At 31.6% G+C, this 20,089-nt stretch overlaps 1 protein-coding gene across 2 annotated transcripts in view; it reads right to left on the bottom strand.

Annotated features, from left to right (window-relative positions):
- LOC115891057 overlaps positions 1-20,089 on the bottom strand; it is a 329,806-nt gene that overhangs the window by 37,976 nt on the left and 271,741 nt on the right. For both annotated transcript variants that reach the window (XM_030911456.1, XM_030911455.1), the window contains 3 exons: positions 15,229-15,409; positions 13,953-14,145; positions 13,507-13,716 (listed from right to left, as the gene is read on the bottom strand). In XM_030911456.1, coding sequence (XP_030767316.1) covers positions 13,507-13,716; positions 13,953-14,145; positions 15,229-15,409 — 584 coding nt within the window. The remainder of the gene's footprint in view (positions 1-13,506; positions 13,717-13,952; positions 14,146-15,228; positions 15,410-20,089) is intronic.

The following is a 20,089-nucleotide window of genomic DNA, read 5'->3' as shown; positions in this document are numbered from 1 at the left end:
TCTCGGCCGGCAAAGTAATCGATAATTCGTCGCTGTTGAACATAAAACCTAAAGAATTTTCGTTGCGTTTGCGGCTTCAAATAGCTCTTGTAGGCGTTTATGACGAAACCAAGCGAGACAAATAACTGGTGAATCATTTGGACGTTTTGAAAACATTCAGCAGCTGTGTTCCCAAATATTATAAAATCGTCTAAATATGCAACGCAAAGAATTCCTTTATTTCTAAGAAAGGTAATAACAGGTTTTGTTAGTTTAGAAAAAATCCAAGGGGCCGAAGATAGACCAAATGGTAAACATGTAAATTCATAAGTGGTGTCATTAAATTTAAAATGCAAGTATTTCCTAAACAAGCAATCAACCCGAACAAGATAATATGCATCCTTAAGATAAATGGTGCACATATGCATATTTTTTTGTAAAATCCTAGAAACGGTTCTATGGTTTTCCATTCTAAAATGAAAAGTTTTAATGAACACATTTAGGTTTTTACTCGTGTGAAGTTGGCACCCTTTTTTCAAAAAATGAACTGGAATTTGAGAGTTCTGGATAGATTTACAATAGTTCTATAGTTCTGGTTAATTTCGGGAGATATGACAGGGGGGTGCCAACTTCACGTAGCACGCTTTTTATTCTGGAACAGTTCTGATAGTTGAAATATATTCTAGAACAAGAGTTCTATAGTTCCTGACTATTCATCAAAATAGTTTTATTGTATTAACCAAGTTATGAACAAAAATAAAATGGCAGCCTGCGCAGTTTAAATCGATTTTCTAGGTAAAAAATGATTTAAAGAATAGTTTTGAATAGAGTTCTGAATAGCACCACAAAAGTTCTATAAGATGTACTATTTGATTTTTAAAAAATACCAATAATTAAAAATTTCATTGATGCCCGACTCTATAGATAGGCATAAAAATCGACTTTACGAAGGAAATGCAATGTTGAAAAACAGTTCTGATTAGAGTTCTGAATAGCACCCCCAAAGTTCTAAGTTCTAATAGCACCCCAAAAGTACTATTTAATTTTTAAAAAATACCCATAATTAAAAATTTCATTGATGCACGACTCTATAGATAAACATAAAAATCGACTCTACGAAGGAAATGCAATGTTGAAAAACAGTTCTGGTTAAACTTCTGAATAGCACCCAAAAAAGTTCTATAAGGTGTACTATTTGATGTTTAAAAAATACCAATAATTAAAAACGTCATTGATGCACGACTCTATAGATAGCCAAAAAGTCGACTCTACGAAGGAAATGCAATGTTGAAAAACAGTTCTGGTTAGAGTTCTGAATAGCACCCCAAAAGTTCTACAAGATGTACTATTTGATTTTTTAAAAATACCCATAATTAAATATTTCATTGATGCACGACTCTATAGATAGACATAAAAATCGACTCTAAGAAGGAAATGCAATGTTGAAAAACAGTTCTGGTTAGAGTTCTGAATAGCGCCCCAAAAGTTCTATAAAATGTACTATTTGATTTCTTAAAAATACCAATAATTAAAAATTTCATTGATGCACTACTCTATGGATAGACATAAAAATCGACTTTACGGAGGAAATGCAATGTTGAAAATCAGTTCTGGTTAGAGTTCTGAATAGCACCCTAAAAGTTCTATAAGTTGTGCCAATTGATTTTTTTTAAATATTCATATTTAAAAATTTCATTGACTCCCGACGTTATGCAGTATGTCCCCGGATTTGAGGAAAATGCACTTTTCATAAAAAGTTTTACTTGTTCTTAAATGGATTATCCCGTTCATACTTTTCCAAATTTCCATACCGCTTTAGAAAAAAATTAAAAAAAAAACATGGAAGTATTATTTAATTTTATCTAAGTCCTAAAAATCAAAAGGCATTTCTATGATAAATACTATAACTTCGACTAAATTCTTTGATGGATGGTTATTATAAATTTTGATTAACGTCATATTTTTTGCTCTTTTAAAATATCACACTTTCCGTAGTATTGTACTAAAAAAGATTTGTGCTTTAACATTTCAAAACAGCAAAAAATATGGCTTTAATTAAAATTCTATCAATAACAATCAAAGAATGAAAATGAAATTATATTACCACAGAAACGCGTTTTGATTTTTAGGATTTTTCAACCATATTTTCATGTTTTCTTTAAATTTCTTTAAAACGGTATGGAAATTAGCAAAAGTATTAATTAGTATTAATTACAGAATTAACCATATTTTAGAACAAGCCAATATTCTTATGAAGAATACATTTTTCTTTTTTCTGAAAATAGATCTCATAGAGGTTGACTTTAAGAGCAAAAAATAATATTGAGTAATAGCAAAGTAATGGTCAGATTACAGTTTTTAATAACAGAAATTTTATAAAAAGATGGAATTACTTTGCATCTATAAAACTTACTATGATATCGAAAATTTGGTTGGCTCTGATTGATTCTAAATTAAGTGGCAATAAAACTGATTAAATGAATGTTTATGTAACATGATATATTCATTTTTTCCTCCGTAATAGTTAGGTTAGGTTTGTCACACTGGATATCGTTATTTGGTGTATGTGTAACTCGACACCCAAACAAAATACAAGGCCGAGTTGTTCAAGAACTGGCCGATTCGTCCTAATATAGACAAAGCCAGAGAATTTATTACAGAAAGACTGCATCTAAAAAATACCATGGGTTTATAAAATATTGAGTCGTTATAAATAGAATATAAAGTATAGAAAGGAAGGAATAGAATAGTTACTAATAATACAAAGCGTTCTTGGTAAGAACGTACGTATTTTTTAAGGTTAAATTTGCGATTTAATTATTTTGCCCCTTTTGAGATTAAATTATATTTTATGTATGTAAATTTGAAGCTAATAAATACGTGTAACTTTGCATTCGTACTATTTGTATTCTCTTGTTTTTCATATAAATATCAAAGAATTTTAATTAAAAAAGTTATTACATTAGTTTTTATTTTATGTTATGAATATTCTATATGCATAAATATAAGTTTCATTACCATTGGTCAGAAAAAAATATATATTCTAATTATTAAATTTTTATTAAATTAATAATATTTATTTTAACTGATCTTTTTAAGAGTTGAAAATTTACCAAAAAAATATAATTTAATGAGCCTTAATTTTAAATTTTATAATATATTTAACTTTTTTACTTAACGGTTGAAGAAAAAATACTTATTTTTTTCTAATTTTATTATGCGTAATTTTAGTTGTATCATTTCAAAGTAATTTTTCACCCCCCCCCCCAATTTTCTTATAAAGTTTCTAATTTGTGTCTATCTAAATATTTTTATATTGTGTCTAACAATTAGCATTTTTTTTAAACTATATGTAATTTGTATTTGTCTTTCTATTATCTTGAGTTGTTTATTGACTGTTTGTTTTCGTTAGGTACTATTTGAGCTTAGGACATGTTGAAATTTTGGGCCTGTAACAATCTCAAAACTAATCGACCAGTATACAAAAAAAATGTAATATAAGATTCAGTAATAAAAAATTTAATATAAAGATTGTAAGTAATGGTGGCTTTTATATTATTTATCCTCCTTTATGGATAATTACTTAAAATTAATTCACATTGGTTTCGATGACGCTGTTTACAAATAATAATATTTATTCATTTTACAGTATTCCTAGAGCACATTATTCAGATTCTAGGTAAATCGGTTTTCGTTAATAAAATTTTTAATTGTTCATTAATCTGGATACGCGTATAAGGAGGGGTATTGGAGGTAATTACACCTCCCACGAAGAAATTTATAAATAAGTAAAAATATTTGGGTTAATTACTATTTTGGTTGGTATTATTAAATTAATAATATCAACCAAATTAGATAAGCCAGACAAATATATTTCATTTCAGAGCAAATATAATTTAAATCTAATACTTTACTTAAATATTGACACTGCCCTTCCCAGAGTCCATGTTTAGATGCGCCACTGCACTATTATCAATTAATATTAATAATTTTAAAAGGAAATATATAGAACTTTTAGAGTGCTATTCAGAGCTCTAATCAGAACTGTTCTTCAATATTGTATTTGGCTCGTTGCTCGTTGAGTTGATTTTTATGCCTATCTGTAGATTCGGGCGTCAATAGAATTTTTAAATATTGGTATTTTTAAAAAATCAAATAGTACATCTTATAGAACTTTTGGGGTGCTATTCAGAAGTTTAACCAGAACTGTTTTTCAACATTGCATTTCCTTCGTAGAGTCGATTTTTATGTCTATCTATAGAGTCGTGCATCAATGAAATTTTTAATTATGGGTATTTTTTAAAAATTAAATAGTACATCTTATAGAACTTTTGGGGTGCTATTCAGAACTCTAACCAGAACTGTTTTTCAACATTGCATTTCCTTCGTAGAGTCGATTTTTATGTCTATCTATAGAGTCGGGGATCAATGAAATTTTTAATTATTGGTATTTTTAAAAAATCAAATAGTACATCTTATAGAACTTTTGGGGTGCTATTCAGAACTCTAACCAGAACTGTTTTTCAACATTGCATTTCCTTCGTCGAGTCGACTTTTATGTCTATCTATAGAGTCGTGCATCAATGAAATTTTTAATTATGGGTATTTTTAAAAAATCAAATAGTACATCTTATAGAACTTTTGGGGTGCTATTCAGAACTCTAACCAGAACTGTTTTTCAACATTGCATTTCCTTCGTAAGTCGATTTTTATGTCTATCTATAGAGTCGGGCATCAATGAAATTTTTAATTATTGGTATTTTTTAAAAATCAAATAGTACACCCTATAGAACTTTTGGGGTGCTATTCAGAACTCTAACCAGAACTGTTTTTCAACATTGCATTTCCTTCGTAAAGTCGATTTTTATGTCTATCTATAGAGTCGGGCATCAATTAAATTTTTAATTATTGGTATTTTTTAAAAATCAAATAGTACAACTTTTGGGGTGCTATTCAGAACTCTATTCTGAACTATTCTTTAAATCATTTTTTACCTAGAAAATCTATTTAAATTCCGCACGCTGCCATTTTATTTTTGTTCATAACTTGGTTAATACAATAAAACTATTTTGATGAATAGTCAGGAACTATAGAACTCTTGTTCTAGAATATATTTCCACTATCAGAACTGTTCCAGGATAAAAAAAGGGTGCTACGTGAAGTTGGCACTCCCCTGTCATATCTCCCGAAATTAACCAGAACTATTTTTCTAACTTATCAAGAACTATAGAACTATTGTAAATCTATCCAGAACTCTCAAATTCCAGTTTATTTTTTGAAAAAAGGGTGCCAACTTCACACGAGTTAGATTTTTAAGGTTTAATATGAATCGCTTTTTACCGTTTGGTTTATCTGCTAAGAAAAAAGGCGACAAAAATTCGCCTGGTTGTGTGTCATAACATTTTGTAATAGCCCCCAGGTTTTCTAGGGCATGAATTTCTGATAACAGACATTCAGCGTCGGTGGAGGAGAATTTTCGGATAGAAGGTGGGTTTACTGGGCATGGTTGGGTAACAAACTTTGGTAACAAACGTTAATTTAATGCCTTGAACCCAGGACAAAACAACTTTGTTAGAAGTTATTTGTTTCCAGGCTGGTAAAAAATATTTTAATCGACCTGCATGTAAACATATCTCTATCTCCTTGGGTTTTGGGGACGGTAATCCCTGGAGGGTTTTTGGTCGTAGGCCTTGCAATTCGTCTCCCTCCTTGGACGGAATGGTCTCTGTCGGTTTTCCGACTGTGTTATAGGTTTAAGGGCAGCTCTCCCCCCCTTTACATATGAAAATGGCGTTGTTTTAGTATACGGTTTTTGGTTGAAAAGACCTTTTCCTGTTTTCTCAATGGCCTGTGATGATTTAACAGCCTCTCCAAAATTTGCCCCAAAAATTAGTTTCCCAGGTTTTGTTCTCTCAGCTATCTCCTTTACCCGTCTAGAGAGTTTCTGCATTATAAGCGTTCGTCGTACTCTTGTTATATTATGAAAAGCATCGACCATTATTTTGCTAGAATCCCAGAGGGGGGCTAGTAATGGCCTCTTTATGTCAGATAGGAAGCTCCCATAGCTGATAAGCCACGATCCAGGCTTCCTTGCAGGGTTGAATAATACTCGTCTCGCTTTTTGTTAGCCTGAGATAGGGCTGTGAGAACTTCTGGATTTACATCTGGAGGAGAAAGCAACGGAAAAGTTTCCGGAAGGCCATATGTAGTGTTCATAGATCTTTTATCCTCCTTTGTAAAGCCATGAACCATTAGGTGCTCCCATCAAGAACATATTGCTTTATTTATTGAAATAGATTTCGTGGTTGGGAGCAACGGGTCCACACCAAGAATTTGAAGATCTTCTGATCTATTTATCTACGACATACAAGTCAGGCTCTTCACTACTGCGCATAGGCGAACCTCGTCGTGTTCGCTCCATGGCCGATGGGCTTCGACTTCTGGTTTTGGAAAGGCTAGGAGGGGAACGAGATCGATAGAATGTCTAGATGGCGGTGGTGACTCAGAATGGGAGTTTAAGGTCCCTCTAGATCTAGTACGGGATCTACCACGGGACCTTCTTGCAGGATATTCCTTTTTCGATTTTTTGAGTTCCCGCTCTAGGAGTTCCAATCGTTTGTACAAGTCCTTTTCGCTAAATTTGTCCCGGCTGCGAGAACGGCTCCGCTTTTTATTTTTCCCCATTATGCTTACACTTAAATTAGGAACGCAGCTACTTAACGTAAATTTCGGGCTCTCTGCGGTGCGCGACGTGAGCCGGTGAATACTAGAAGACAAATGAGAGACTTTCTAGGAGCGCGATGGGACGCGGGGAAGGGAGGCGCAGGGATTTGTTTTCTTTAAAATATAGTGAACCATAGAGTCCAGGGAGATACTACGTATATAAGTGATATCTTCGGACTGGAGGACGTACTAAAATTTGGATCTCTTTTTCCTTTCTTATGCCGAGATAAAATATATCCAATTATATTCCGGCCTCGTCTCATAAATAATAGTTTGTAGTACCTTCGGATTAGTCCGAACCGATCATTATTTTAAAGCTGAAAAAGCAAAAACACCCGCCGTTCGTCTTGCCGCAGTGCTCCATATTTAGGCCCGTATTTATAGTTGCGTCTCGAGACGCCAAGACGGTCTTGGGCTCTTGAGAGCGGAATCCACAGAATACACGAGCAAACGTCATTTTGGAGATTGCGATTTTCATTTTGGAGATTGTCATTTTGGATAGTTTATGTGATCTGTGGATAGTTTCTTAGCCTAACTTTTTTAGTAAACAAAAACAAGTAAATCCGTTTTGACTGATTAAACAGTTTTGAATATGTTAGAAGAGTTTGAGGATATTTTGCACCATGTGGAAGAAGAAAATCGTCTTCGAGTTCCAAAAAGATATATACGGGATGCAGGAAATCCAATAGAAATGTTGGTATACCGAAATGTTTAGCCAGGGGGGATTTATGCCGATATATGTTTAACGAGGCTACAATTACAGAAACTATTTTACCTCTTATAAATTGAAGACTTGCAAAAACCTACCAATCGTGGTTTACCCATTCTCTCCGTTACTCAATTACTAATTGTTTACAGTTTTATGCGACTTCTAATTTTCAGATAGTAAGTGGAGACTTGCATGGTGTTAGCCAACCTACAATAAGCCAGATAATCAAGAATAATGCAATAATGTGGAAGTATTTCAAAATCCCAAAAGTTTTTTTAGTCTAAATGTTCAGATCCCAAAAGGGAAATTATGGATATTATAGTTAGATATCCAGGGTCAAGTCATGATAGTGTTATATTCGATCGAAGTAATTAAGAATGCTAATGGAAAGGCATGATATTCCTGGTTTACTTCTTGGAGACAATGCATATAGATGTAGGCCATTTCTATTGACTCCTGTTCTACAGCTAGGTAATCAACAAGAAACCAGGTATAACTTTGCCCATAGAAGAACGCAAAATGTAAAAGGCTATTTGGGACTTGGAAAAAACATCTTCCATGTCTCCGAGGTTTACAAAACAACTGTTGCTATTATTTGTGCCACAGCTGTTCTTCATAATATTGGTTTGAGGGAAAATTTAGATAATTTTGAAGATGCTAATTTACACATTCAATTATAAATAAAAAGGAAGAGGTTAGATTTTTGAAGAAATCTTATTCAACATTTTGCAAATTAATGTATTTATTGTATTAATATATGTATATCTAGTAATTATGTAATATGTTAAGTAATGTTCCAAGGTAACTAGTACCTATATAATAATTTTATTTACTTTTCTATTAGTGTTAAGTTAGTATTTATATATTTACATGTAACATAATTGTAAGTAATTCCTTATAGTCTTTTATTAGTTATCTTAAAAATACTATTTTTCTATACTAAATAATATATGATTTCTTAGTAGTTTTACGCTCACTATGACCAGACAGCTAAGTGCTTGTTTTAACTGGTCACACAGAATTTTCCCACTAATACATTAAAACTAAAAATATTGTCTTTTTATTTTCATCATGAATATTTACATAAATATCATATCACATAATATACAATATTGGATGTATACACCGTATACCTATAATTTTCAAGATTTTATTGCTTGGTGTAAATTCTGTATTCTTATTGAGTTGACCACTCTATATAAAGTCGATACTCCATGTTTTATAGTTTTATTTCAAATAATATTTCACAATACGCATTATATGATTATTGCGTTTTTACTGCTTCCTTATTTCTTGTCGTCTAGATTTTTTTTGCTAGTCTGCTAGCCTATAATTTTTTTTATACTTCCTTTGTTCTATTTCTATATGTTCTTTGACCTCTTCTCTCAATTTTTCAGATAATCGACTACTTTTCATTCTCTACTGTCAATAACCTCACTTGTCCATCTTCAAATAAATCTTCAATCCTCGGAATATATCCATATAATAATTCAGGTGTTTTTTTCGCCAGTGAATTTATTCACATATGTATTTATAGCTCTTTCTATATTCTTAATATAATGTATCCCATTTGTTGTCATCATCTGCACAAGCCGAAGCCAGTAGCATTGGAATAATAATGCTGTTCAACCATTTATGGTTGTATCACTCAAATGTTCTGCTATTAAAATGGACACCTTCTTGATAATCTGGCTTATTGTAGGTTGGCTAACACCATGCAAGTCTCCACTTACTATCTGAAAATTAGAAGTCGCATAAAACCGTAAACAAATTAATAATTGAATAACGGGGGGAATAGGTAAACCACGATTGGTAGGTTTTTGCAAGTCTTCAATTACAAGAGGTAAAATAGTTTCTGTAATTGTAGCCTTGCTAAACCTATATCGGTATTTAAATTCCCCTAGCTAAACATTTCTATTGGATTTCCTGCATCCCTTATATATCGTTTTGGAACTCGAAGACGATTTTCTTCTTCCACATGGTCCAAAATATCCTCAAACTCATCTAACATATTCAAAACTGTTTAATCAGACAAAACGGATTTACAAGGGATTTACTTTGTTTACAAAAAAAGTTGGGTTAAGAAACTATCCACAGATCACATAAACTATCCAAAATGACAATCTCCAAAATGAAAATCGCAATCTCCAAAATGACGCTCGCTTGTGTATTCTGTGGATTCCGCTCTCAAGAGCCCAAGACCGTCTTGGCGTCTCGAGACGCAACTATAAATACGGGCCTTGATATTTGTCGGAGTGCGGAAATCACAGTGAAAATGCCGAATCCTTCAAGAAAAAGACATAGAGAGAGGAGTCGTAGTAAGTCTGCGACTCATAACGATATATTAGTGCAGTGCTTAAATATAGAGCGTCCATTATACAAGATAGAAAAAAAAGGAAACAATATAAAATTGAAGAACATAAAACTGTAATACGATTAATAAGTTTTATGGCACCAGAAGATCTAAAGAGATCTACTTTACCTTGTTTATTAAAATTACAATTAAATACCCACACTAAAAATATATAAGGCTTTATATTAACAAATCGCTATGAGTTTGCGAGAACTGTTTGCCTTTTGGGGTTTTAAAAAATGTTTAAAATTTATTACGGCTCTTCTTAGAAAAAGAGGTTTCTTATTAGTAGCCTATTTAGATGATATCCTTCTTTTTGTAAACTTTCTGGAAGCTTGTAAGAATAATGTGAAAGAGACATTATTTTCGATTTATTTTTATTAAAAGAATTAGAGTTTATAGTAAAATTTGAGAAAAGTAACCTCATACAAAATCAAATTTATAAATATTTAGGTTTTTTGTATAATTCACAAGCTATGATTATTTCTTTGTTTAAGGAAAGGCGTTTAAAATAAAAATAGTACTATTAGGAAGATTTTCCTATATGACAAGTTGTAAAAGAGATTTTTCACGGTTCATTGGATCGTTAATTTCAGCTGCTACAGCTATTAAGTAGGTATGCTTTTCATACACTAAGTTGTTCGAAGAGAAGCATTTTTAGCCTTACTATATTCTGGAGGTAATTATGAGGCAGATATGTATATATTGCCCTCTTTATCCGTGGATTTCGCTTGGTGTTCAAGTAAAATTCAACATTCAAATATCACAATATAACTGGCTGGGGACCTAATTTAACGGTCATACTATTTTTGTTTTTTATCGAAAGTAGAGAAAGTCTATCATAAAAATGAGCCAGAACTTTTAGCTGTATGTTTTGGTCTAAGAAGTTTCATTTAATTGTTTAAATTGTAATAACCTATGTTGTATTGATAATACAACGGCTGTGTGCATGATTAACATCATGGGTAGTGTTAAGTACTAGACTTTAAACAATTTAGCAAGAAAAATGTGGAGCTGGTGTCAAGAACGAAATATTTATGTTCTTATATACTCATATATTGCCTCAAATAACAACACTTTTTGTTGACTGAGCATCTAGAAGAATACAAAGAAACCGAATGGAGTCTTGCGGTGCGGTGTTTGTTTTTAGAAAAAATTACCGAGATAATTTGTTTTTTCACACATAGATCTTTTTGCAAGTCGTCTGAACAAAAAGTGTGTAAAATTTGTTTCTTGGGTGAGAGATCCGGAGATATAGATAAGATGGGCTTTAAGAGTTATACAAAAAAGTATTGGGGAAAAGACAGAGAGAATCCTTGTAATACCCCTTTGGACTTGTCAATAATGGTGTTTTCTTCTTTTTAAGTCACTTTTAGTGTCAAAACCTCTAATTTTTGAACCAAATTCTATTGTCGAAAAATTTTTTCCTGGTAGCAGGGAGTTGGGGTGCCGCCATTACGACAAGGAATTCCCGAACAATCAAGATCTCTTCAATATCCAGTTCTACCTTCCAGCAGTACTCAATAAGGCTAAAGTTATGGTAACAATTTTGCATGCCAAATAAATTGGATCCTTTTGTACTTATGGTACCTAATGTCTTGGACCTATCCTAGTCAGCTTAAGAATGGGGTTTCTTATGGTACCCTTAACTTATATCTTATGCGCTGGCATAAATGACAGACATGTCTTCTGATTCTCGAATGAAAAGGTTCATTAAAGGTATGTTTGGATTAAACCCTCCAAAACCAAGGCACGAAAAGATTTGGGACCCTAGTAATGTTCTGAATTATATAAGAATCTAATCTAATATTGACATATCTCTATAATCTTTAACAAAGAAACTTAAATAATCCTAACAACAATAGCAACAGTTCATCGAATTCAAACTTTAAGCTTAATTAACAAAAAATACATGGTGGTTAAACCCAATGACAAATACAGGGGTATCGCAATGGGCCCAAGGCCTCCGACTGAGGGATAAAACATGATCCCGAACCCGAGCAACCTAAGCTAACCTAAACCCAATGACAGGGCAGAGATTAGAATAATTTATTTATTTGTGATTATATAATACACTTTTAATTGACAATGCCCAATTGGCTCACTGTATTTTAGCCCCAGAGGTTAACTAATTTTTAAGATTCTATTTACTTTGAATGTTTTGGAGGCAAAGTGTCACTACAGAATGTATCTTCTTTGTTAGTTATCTGTTATTACCTTTTGTGTCGCAAGTGATATGAGAAATCATTTTCAAATATTATAAATATAAGATATGATGTAATAAGTTGTTGCATGTATGTATTTAAACATTTACAAACTATTATTCATAAATAATCTCATGAGACGAGGCCGGAATATAACCTTAAGATCAAACGAACTTACCTTAAGTGATGTTCGATCTTGATTATATATATGTAGGCCTCGTCGAAGTCCCTAACCCACCCTATAATTCATTTTTGAATTATTCCCGTTGCAACAACAGCTTTAAAACAGACTGGAGCAGTGCGGCAAGACGAGCGGCGGGTGTTTTTGCTTTTTCAGCTTTAAAATAGTGATCGGTTCGGACTAATCCGGAGGTACTACAAACTATTATTTATTTCGACGAGGCCTACATATAATCAAGATCGAACATCGCTTAAGGTAAGTTCGTTTGATCATAAGATTTTCCACCCATTTGGTGTTCTTTCTCTGTTGTAAACAATTATTAAATAAGCCTTTAATTCTCTCATATCTCCGCGGGTCCGGGTGCTCTTCCATTTTTCATTTATTTAACAGCTTCTTCTATTTCTTCCGTTGTAATAGATGTTGAAGTTCTTATGTACTGTGATATCTCTATATACATTATTTGCGTTGTTCATGAATTCTTCTCGATTTTCTGTTAATAATTGCGTGTAGTATTCTTTCCAATCCTCTATACTTATAAGAGAAAACTATTGTTCGTTAGTGTTTCATCATTTCATTTGGTTTTTCATGATCTTTACTTGATTTTGAAAATCGAAAAAATTTGATTTCGATTCCTCGAAAAACAAACGTTTCAGCTAACATAATAGCCTACATCAGTGTTGTGTCATATCACAAAATAGTGTCGAACATAATCCAAAAAATTACATACACACCACATAATGTTTAGGTACTACAATTAATAAACTAATATAAACTTGTCAAAAGATGACCACATATTTTATTTTAAATTATTATTCTTAACACTAAAACTATCCACAATGGCTATGGCTGAAATAGTACTCAACTCAGTACCTAACCGAACCTCATACTAGTACATAACCGAACTGTACCTCCTAACCTAACCAAACCTATATCCCAAGAAAATCAAAAATTTTAGAATATTTAGAAACAAGTTTCAAGAGTATCAAATTTTCCAAGGATAAATTATAATATTTTACTGAAATAACCAGACGTTGATAGTTCGCACAACAGGAAGAACTGTTGTCAGAGGAGGATGGGAAATACCCTGTCCCCTCTACAATAGGGGTATGATGGGTTTGGTTTGATGACTCAAGGAAGGGGGGACACAATAGATCTTTAAGGTGGCAATGATTAACCCCCCCCCTCTTACTCATTCTACATTCTACATTCAAGTTCGCATACTATTTCGAGAAAACACTTTAACTCGAAAAATTGTTGTAAATTTCACAATCACGAATTGTATTGACTTTTTTCAATCATTGACTCTTTCTATAAATATTATAATAATAGCTCCCGTATATCTATAAATATTACTTACCTAATATAAAAGTATGTAAAAAATGACTTTTTATACATGCGGGTGAAAATGATGTATTGTCAGCTTCCAGAAATACTACACATACAATATCGTTGCCTATATGCCGTTTCCTCTGCAGCTTTTGCTGGTCGTGGCTTTCGTACGGTAATAATGTGCTGACATGGAACATAATCTCAATATTTCTCCAATTAGTATAAATAGAGTAGATGCCTTAAAAGAAAATGGTATTATGTAATACTATTTATAATAACTTATATTGTTTAAAAATACCTAAATGGTATGATTAATTTTGAAATGTAATAAGTGCATGCGGCCTGTTTTCTTTTGGAAATTTACGGCGTCGCAGACACGGTATACGACATGAATTCGTATTCTCCCAAGGGTTTAATTTATTGCTAAATAAGTTTTAATACTAAGAGTAACTTTTGTCTAATATAGATATTTACCTGTTAAATCATGAACTGTGTCTAAACCACCTTTGTATCGATCAAATCCTCTTAAACGAACTTTCTCTCCTAATATTTGTAAGAACTCTTCAAATAGCATCGAATTGTCATTATTGGCTAAAATATCCTCTTCTGTATATTGACCTTCTTTAACGTATATCACCCCAACTTTTAATTCCGATTTTATAAACACCTGTAAAAAAATTATATTATATTGATGTATTGTATATATTCTCAACTTTTAAATCTGATTTGACGATCATAAAATATACTATTGTATTAAAATAAAATACACAATATCATCATCATTTTCAGCTTATTCAATCATTTCAAATTGGTGTAGCCTCCATTACATACTCTCTTTGTAGTTGGGCCCATTGTTGTCTATTTATTGTTGGCTATGCGGATCCAAGTTATCCCTGCTAACGCCCTAATATTATGGTCCCATCTCAGGTTCGGTCCCCCTCTAGGTCTTTTAATTCCTCGTGGGTTGTAATTTTTGTAATCCATCTGTTGTCTGTTCTTTTTGCCAGGTGTCTGCCCATTGCCGTTTGAGGGATTTGACTCTGTGGATGACATCTATAACCTGGGTCTTTTGTCATATCCACTCTATTCTCTTACGGTCTCTCTTGGTTATTCCCAGCATATATCGTTCCACTGAACGATGTGCGACCTGCAGTTTCCTTATAAAGTCCGTTTTAAGTGTCCAGGTTTCGCATGCGTAGGTCATGACTGGGAGTATACTCACATTGGTCGAATGCTTTCTTCTTTAGATAGAGTGGCATTCTACCTACATTCTCCTACCTACTTCTTCTCTTGCTAGAAAGTTCTCCTACCAGCGTACTTAAGTATTACAACTGTGATTCTATGGTTCCCTGCTGCTCTTCCATTTTTCATACCTTGAAGCACCTTGTCTACTTCTCCCACGAAAACTTCTGGGGCATCATCTTGTACTAGTGGCAGTCTTTCTTCTTCATGTATGTTTTCTGGAGCTTTATATAGGTCGCTGTAGAAGATTGTTACCAGGCTTATTATTTCGTTTTTATTTGTTATTCTAGTGCTGTTTTGTAATTATTAATATGTGTATGTGTTGTTGTGTAATATTAATATATTTTGTATTATATACACTGTTTTTATATGTTTATATTATAATGTGTTTAAAAATTTACACAAAACAGGAAATCGTTTTAAATATTTTAACAAAATGATTTACTATTTTGTAGCATTTTCAACGTGTGTGTAAGTAACTAATAATTTCAAAAGAGACGTTTCAAACCTGGTCTAATTTTAAAAGCTCCTCCGGAGTATCTGGTAATTGACCCAATATTAGAGGTGGATTTATATTAACTTCTTTTCCTAATGAACGAACCACTTCTTCTCGATTGTAACGATCAGCAAAAACGCAACTAGCTGGTATTAATCCATGCACTGTATAACTTATTGCTCTTACTAATATTCTGAAATAAATAAAAGAATTAATTTAGAAACGAAGTTAAGTTACTATACATGAATATTTTTTATAAGAATAGTAACTAATACATCTAAAATAAAGGGGAGGCCGAAACCAATACGCAAAATAAATAAAAATAATATACAATTAACAAAAAATGGAAACTTTTTTCTTTAAATATATCTCAAGATTTGTGATTCCTTACTAGTGATGAGCAAATGTAAGGTCAAGATCAAGACTCGCTTGGTCTTGGTCTTACAGGATCCAGTCTTGGTCATGGTTCTAAGAATACAAGTCTTATACTTTTTTTTAATAGATTTTTAATAAAGGTACTTTCTACATAAAAATATTTAAATATATCGTATTTTAAGTAATTTAATGCAAATGAAACTTTTTGAAGAAAGAAATAATATTTGTTCGACGAAAATATTGATTTTTCAATATACAGGGTTGTACAAATTGTAATCGGGAAACTTCGGCAATATATTCTACAGATAAGAATAATTATAAAAGTTAGTAGTACAAAGTTATGTCCTAAAATGCTTGGTTTCAGATACAAGGTGTAGAAGTTTCATTTTTATTTCGACTTTTTCCAACTAATTTCTGAACTAACGTCGATATTTGGATGAAAATTGATGTCTGGATGTTTCCCGATATGAGAAATTTGATTCGATTTTAGCATGACTCCCCTTGTAGGGGGCGCCAGCGCCGCCTAAATTTTTAACTGTTTTGAAGAGTATAACTTTTTATCAAAGCAAACCTTTGAAGGAGGGTAAAAGGACAATAACTCACAATCTTTAAGTTCTTTAATTTAAACAATTTTTAATGCTTAAAAAAAGCAAGGGGGGCGACATGTTTCGGGAATTTAAAATATTCGCATCTTCAGGCCCAAAGCTAAAAACAATTACAGAGGTCAAATTTATAAAATGCAATCACAAACAAGTTAAAAAGTAAAAGAATTTTTTTTTACAAAGTCTAAAAATTATATCTATCACAAAAATTGTTCAATCACAGATAACAATATGGTATGTAAAATTTGAAAAATTAAAAACAACTAGACTAAAATCATAAGGTGAGGAGAGCCGTATAATCCACCATAATTAGATAAATTGAAAGAAAGAACAAGGTAATAATCAAATCATACCTCAATGCAAAATTCAAAGAAAAATACTTAAGCAATAGTTAAATTTATTTTTAGTGATATATTTTTTTATATATTTTTTTGTATATTTTCTTGTATTAGTAATGTAAGTTGAGAGTAAATTACTTCAATCTGTATATGCTGATATTCAATTTTGTAGGATACATTTTTTAGTTATGTTAGTTAAGAATCAGTTAAGAATAATGTTTATTTTTTATTTTTTAATTAGTATATGTTGTATTTTAATTTACATTTTAAATTTATTTATTGTAGAAAATTAATATTTACTTTAGTTTAATTTTAAGAAATTTAATATTTATTTTAATTTATATATTATGTAGAAGAATTATTTTTTATTTTAATTTAATTAAACTTGTGTTCTTTAAAATAAAAGCATACTCACACAAAAGTCACTTAGGAAGTACAACCACTCAGAAGAAATAAAACCAATTTGAGCTGTTAACATTTACACAACTCATTCATCGTAATTAGAAATTATATAACTCTTCAAGAAGGGAGCATTTCGTTGTAATACCAAATATCTATATCATAATCTCCAAACCATATTATTTCGATTTTTTATTTTAATATTTAATTTTTGACGAGAATGGACGTTCGTCTTAAGACAGTTTCTGTGATAATGTAAAATTTAAATCAAGAAAGGGGGTACTCTGCATCCATATTTAGTTTTTTTTTAAAAAGAAACGCTGATAGCCCAGATATGAAGATTAGTTTCTTACCCGAAAAAATCAATTTTTTTAATATTAAAATATGAACAAATTAAACCATAAGCGACCTCTATGTGTGGGAACCAAAAGGTTGTATTATTAATAAGTAGGTAACTACTAAATCAGAAAAATTGGTTGAAGTAATTACAGAACCCTGTTATAAATATCTGCAAATAAAGAAATGGAACAAAAGGTGGATATTTTTTTTTATTTGTAATAGGTTATGATATAAGCAGAATAACGAAAATTATATCACTGTAGAACATTATTTTTTTATAATTAAATTGTGTTAAATCATTCAAAACTTTAATTCTCTATGATGTAAACTGAAAATAAACAGGTATAGAATCCAATGCTATTTGAGAGTTAAGCAATAAACAATCCTTTCTATTATAGGCTTTCTGTATTTCAAAGGATTCAGCATGGTTCAAAAAACTAATCTTGTTTGTTCTATGTAATATTCTAAAATTATTATTCAAATCAAAGTTATGGTCACTACTAACCAGATGGTCAGCAAAATGTGTGAAAAACCTGAAGAAGTCGCCCTACAACACCTAAGATGTTCCTTAATCCTAGTTTTAAAATTCCGAAAAGTCCGACCAATATACTTAGCACTACAAGTGTCGCAGGACAATTCATAAACTCCACTCAGATCTAAACTATCTCTTTTTTATCTTTATTATTCAATAAATATCTACCAACTGTGTTATTAACTTTAAAGGAAATTTTAGTGAATGGTTGAAACAAATTAGCTAAACTATAAGAAAAATTATTAATGTAAGTCAAGGATCTATAAGTATTAGTAATATCATAATCCACCAACTGTGTTAAGTTATTCTCAGCATACACAAGTGTCTGAATATACTTGTTTTGAAACTTAGAAATAATCCTATCCAAAAACCTAAGTGGTAGATTATTTGCATGAGCTATTTGTTTGATAATGTTTAACTCTTTATTATAAGCTGCCTCATTCAGAGGGAGTTTAATTAATCTGTCAACATACTTAGATTAGAGAGATAGTTAATAGTAAGTCCTCTATGTGTTGGTTTCCTGAAAACTTCAAACTCTATCTTATTATTCAAAATCTTCAATGTCAAGTCGAGAAAGTTAATACGATTATATTTATCTTGTAATTCCATGGTAAAATTAATAGAGTAATGTAACTCATTGACATAATTCAGGAAATCACTCAACAGAGACCTGTCACCCGACCATATAATCAAAATATCATCAACATATCTCGCATAAAACTTAATATATTTAGTAAAACACTTATTATTATTTTTGTAAGTTGTCTCAAAATTATGCATGAATATATCGGCCAAAATCGGAGACAAGGGTGAACCCATTGCTAAACCGTCAAGCTGTACTTAAGTTTCATTATTAAATATAAAGAAATTTTGTTTTAATGAAATATCCAGCAATCTTAGATATTCAGTAACAGGTTGTATGTCAAAATCATTAGCTATTAAATTATTCTTAATGATATTAAATACTTCCACAGTAGGTATATTAGTAAAAAGGTTTTATATTAATTATTAAATTTTATTAGTCAATTCCAAGCTATTTTTTACTGTAAAATTAAAGGTATTCTTATAAAGTGTTTTTAAAAATTGATTTAGCCAAGTAGATAATTTATAAGTAGGTGAATCTACGAAAGAGATAACCGGTCTAATGGGCTCTTTCACAAAAAATAAAATACCCAATTCAAGGACAAAATCTGAAATAGAAGATTATCTTCAGTATATTTATCCAAAAAAAATAGTTCCATGACATTGAATAATTTTTTTATAAGCCCTCAAAATTGCTTTAATTTGAAATAATTTTAAAGTGCCAATTGATGAACATCCAGAACCGTGCTCGTGCGCCAGCCAACAATTGGCAACATTGCGATTTGATTTGACCAGCACCACCTCAACTCAAGGCTAATCAACATGATATGGACAAGGCAAATATGGCGGCGAAGGCAGCGCATTATTAAATTGTTTACCTTTAACCTGAAAAGCCGGTAGTGGTTTCTCGTTCCGATTGCATACCAGAAATAATTAATTATCTCTAGTTTGTTGTGCTTCTGCAACACGTTTGTTTAGTTCTTAGTGTTCAGTGCATGGTGTGATCAGAAAATTGTGATAAAATAACAGTGTAATAAAAATCCAAACCAGACATTCCACATAGGGAACTTCAAACTTTTGTGCTTGTCGTACTCCTCTATTATTAATTATTTTAAGGTAAGAACTAGAAGTATTTATCAATATATTACACCTAAATAAGTAAAAAGCCTTCGCCGCCAGTTTGCATAGCACTTTATAATGGTTACTTACAATAATCAAAAGATAGGTATTAAAGGGTAGGTAATAAAATATTATTGTAGCATGCCTTTTACATGCTCTGTTCCAAATTGTCACGGGAATTATAGGGGGGTCCCAAGGTTTCTGCTTTTATATTTCCCAAAAATGACGAGCTTCGTAAAAAATGGTTGACAGCTATTAAAAGAGATAATTTCACTCCTACTAGTAGTTCTCGGGTAAGAAGTGCATTAAATATGCCTCAAAAAGACCAAAGGCCAAAGCCTCTGTTACCCTAGTGAGGATGTAGTTATGGCTACTGCTTACACTTACCTCACTATAAGTAAAATATTGGAGGAAGAATCAAGCTTTTTACATCAAAAAGATCACAGAAAGATATTGACAACATTGACATTTGAAAATATAAATGGCCTGGATGTAAGTCTTTTTTTAGGTCACAATTGCCCCTCACATACGTCAAAATTTATTAATAAATCCATTTTGTTCAGAATATCCAATATTTTATTGAAGAA

Source organism: Sitophilus oryzae, unplaced genomic scaffold (genome assembly GCF_002938485.1).
Source record: "Sitophilus oryzae breed Bouriz unplaced genomic scaffold, Soryzae_2.0 scaffold_947_pilon_pilon, whole genome shotgun sequence".
Taxonomy (NCBI): Eukaryota; Metazoa; Arthropoda; class Insecta; order Coleoptera; family Curculionidae; genus Sitophilus; species Sitophilus oryzae.
Note: the sequence above shows the minus strand (reverse complement) of the source record. Positions and strands in the feature narration are given on the sequence as shown.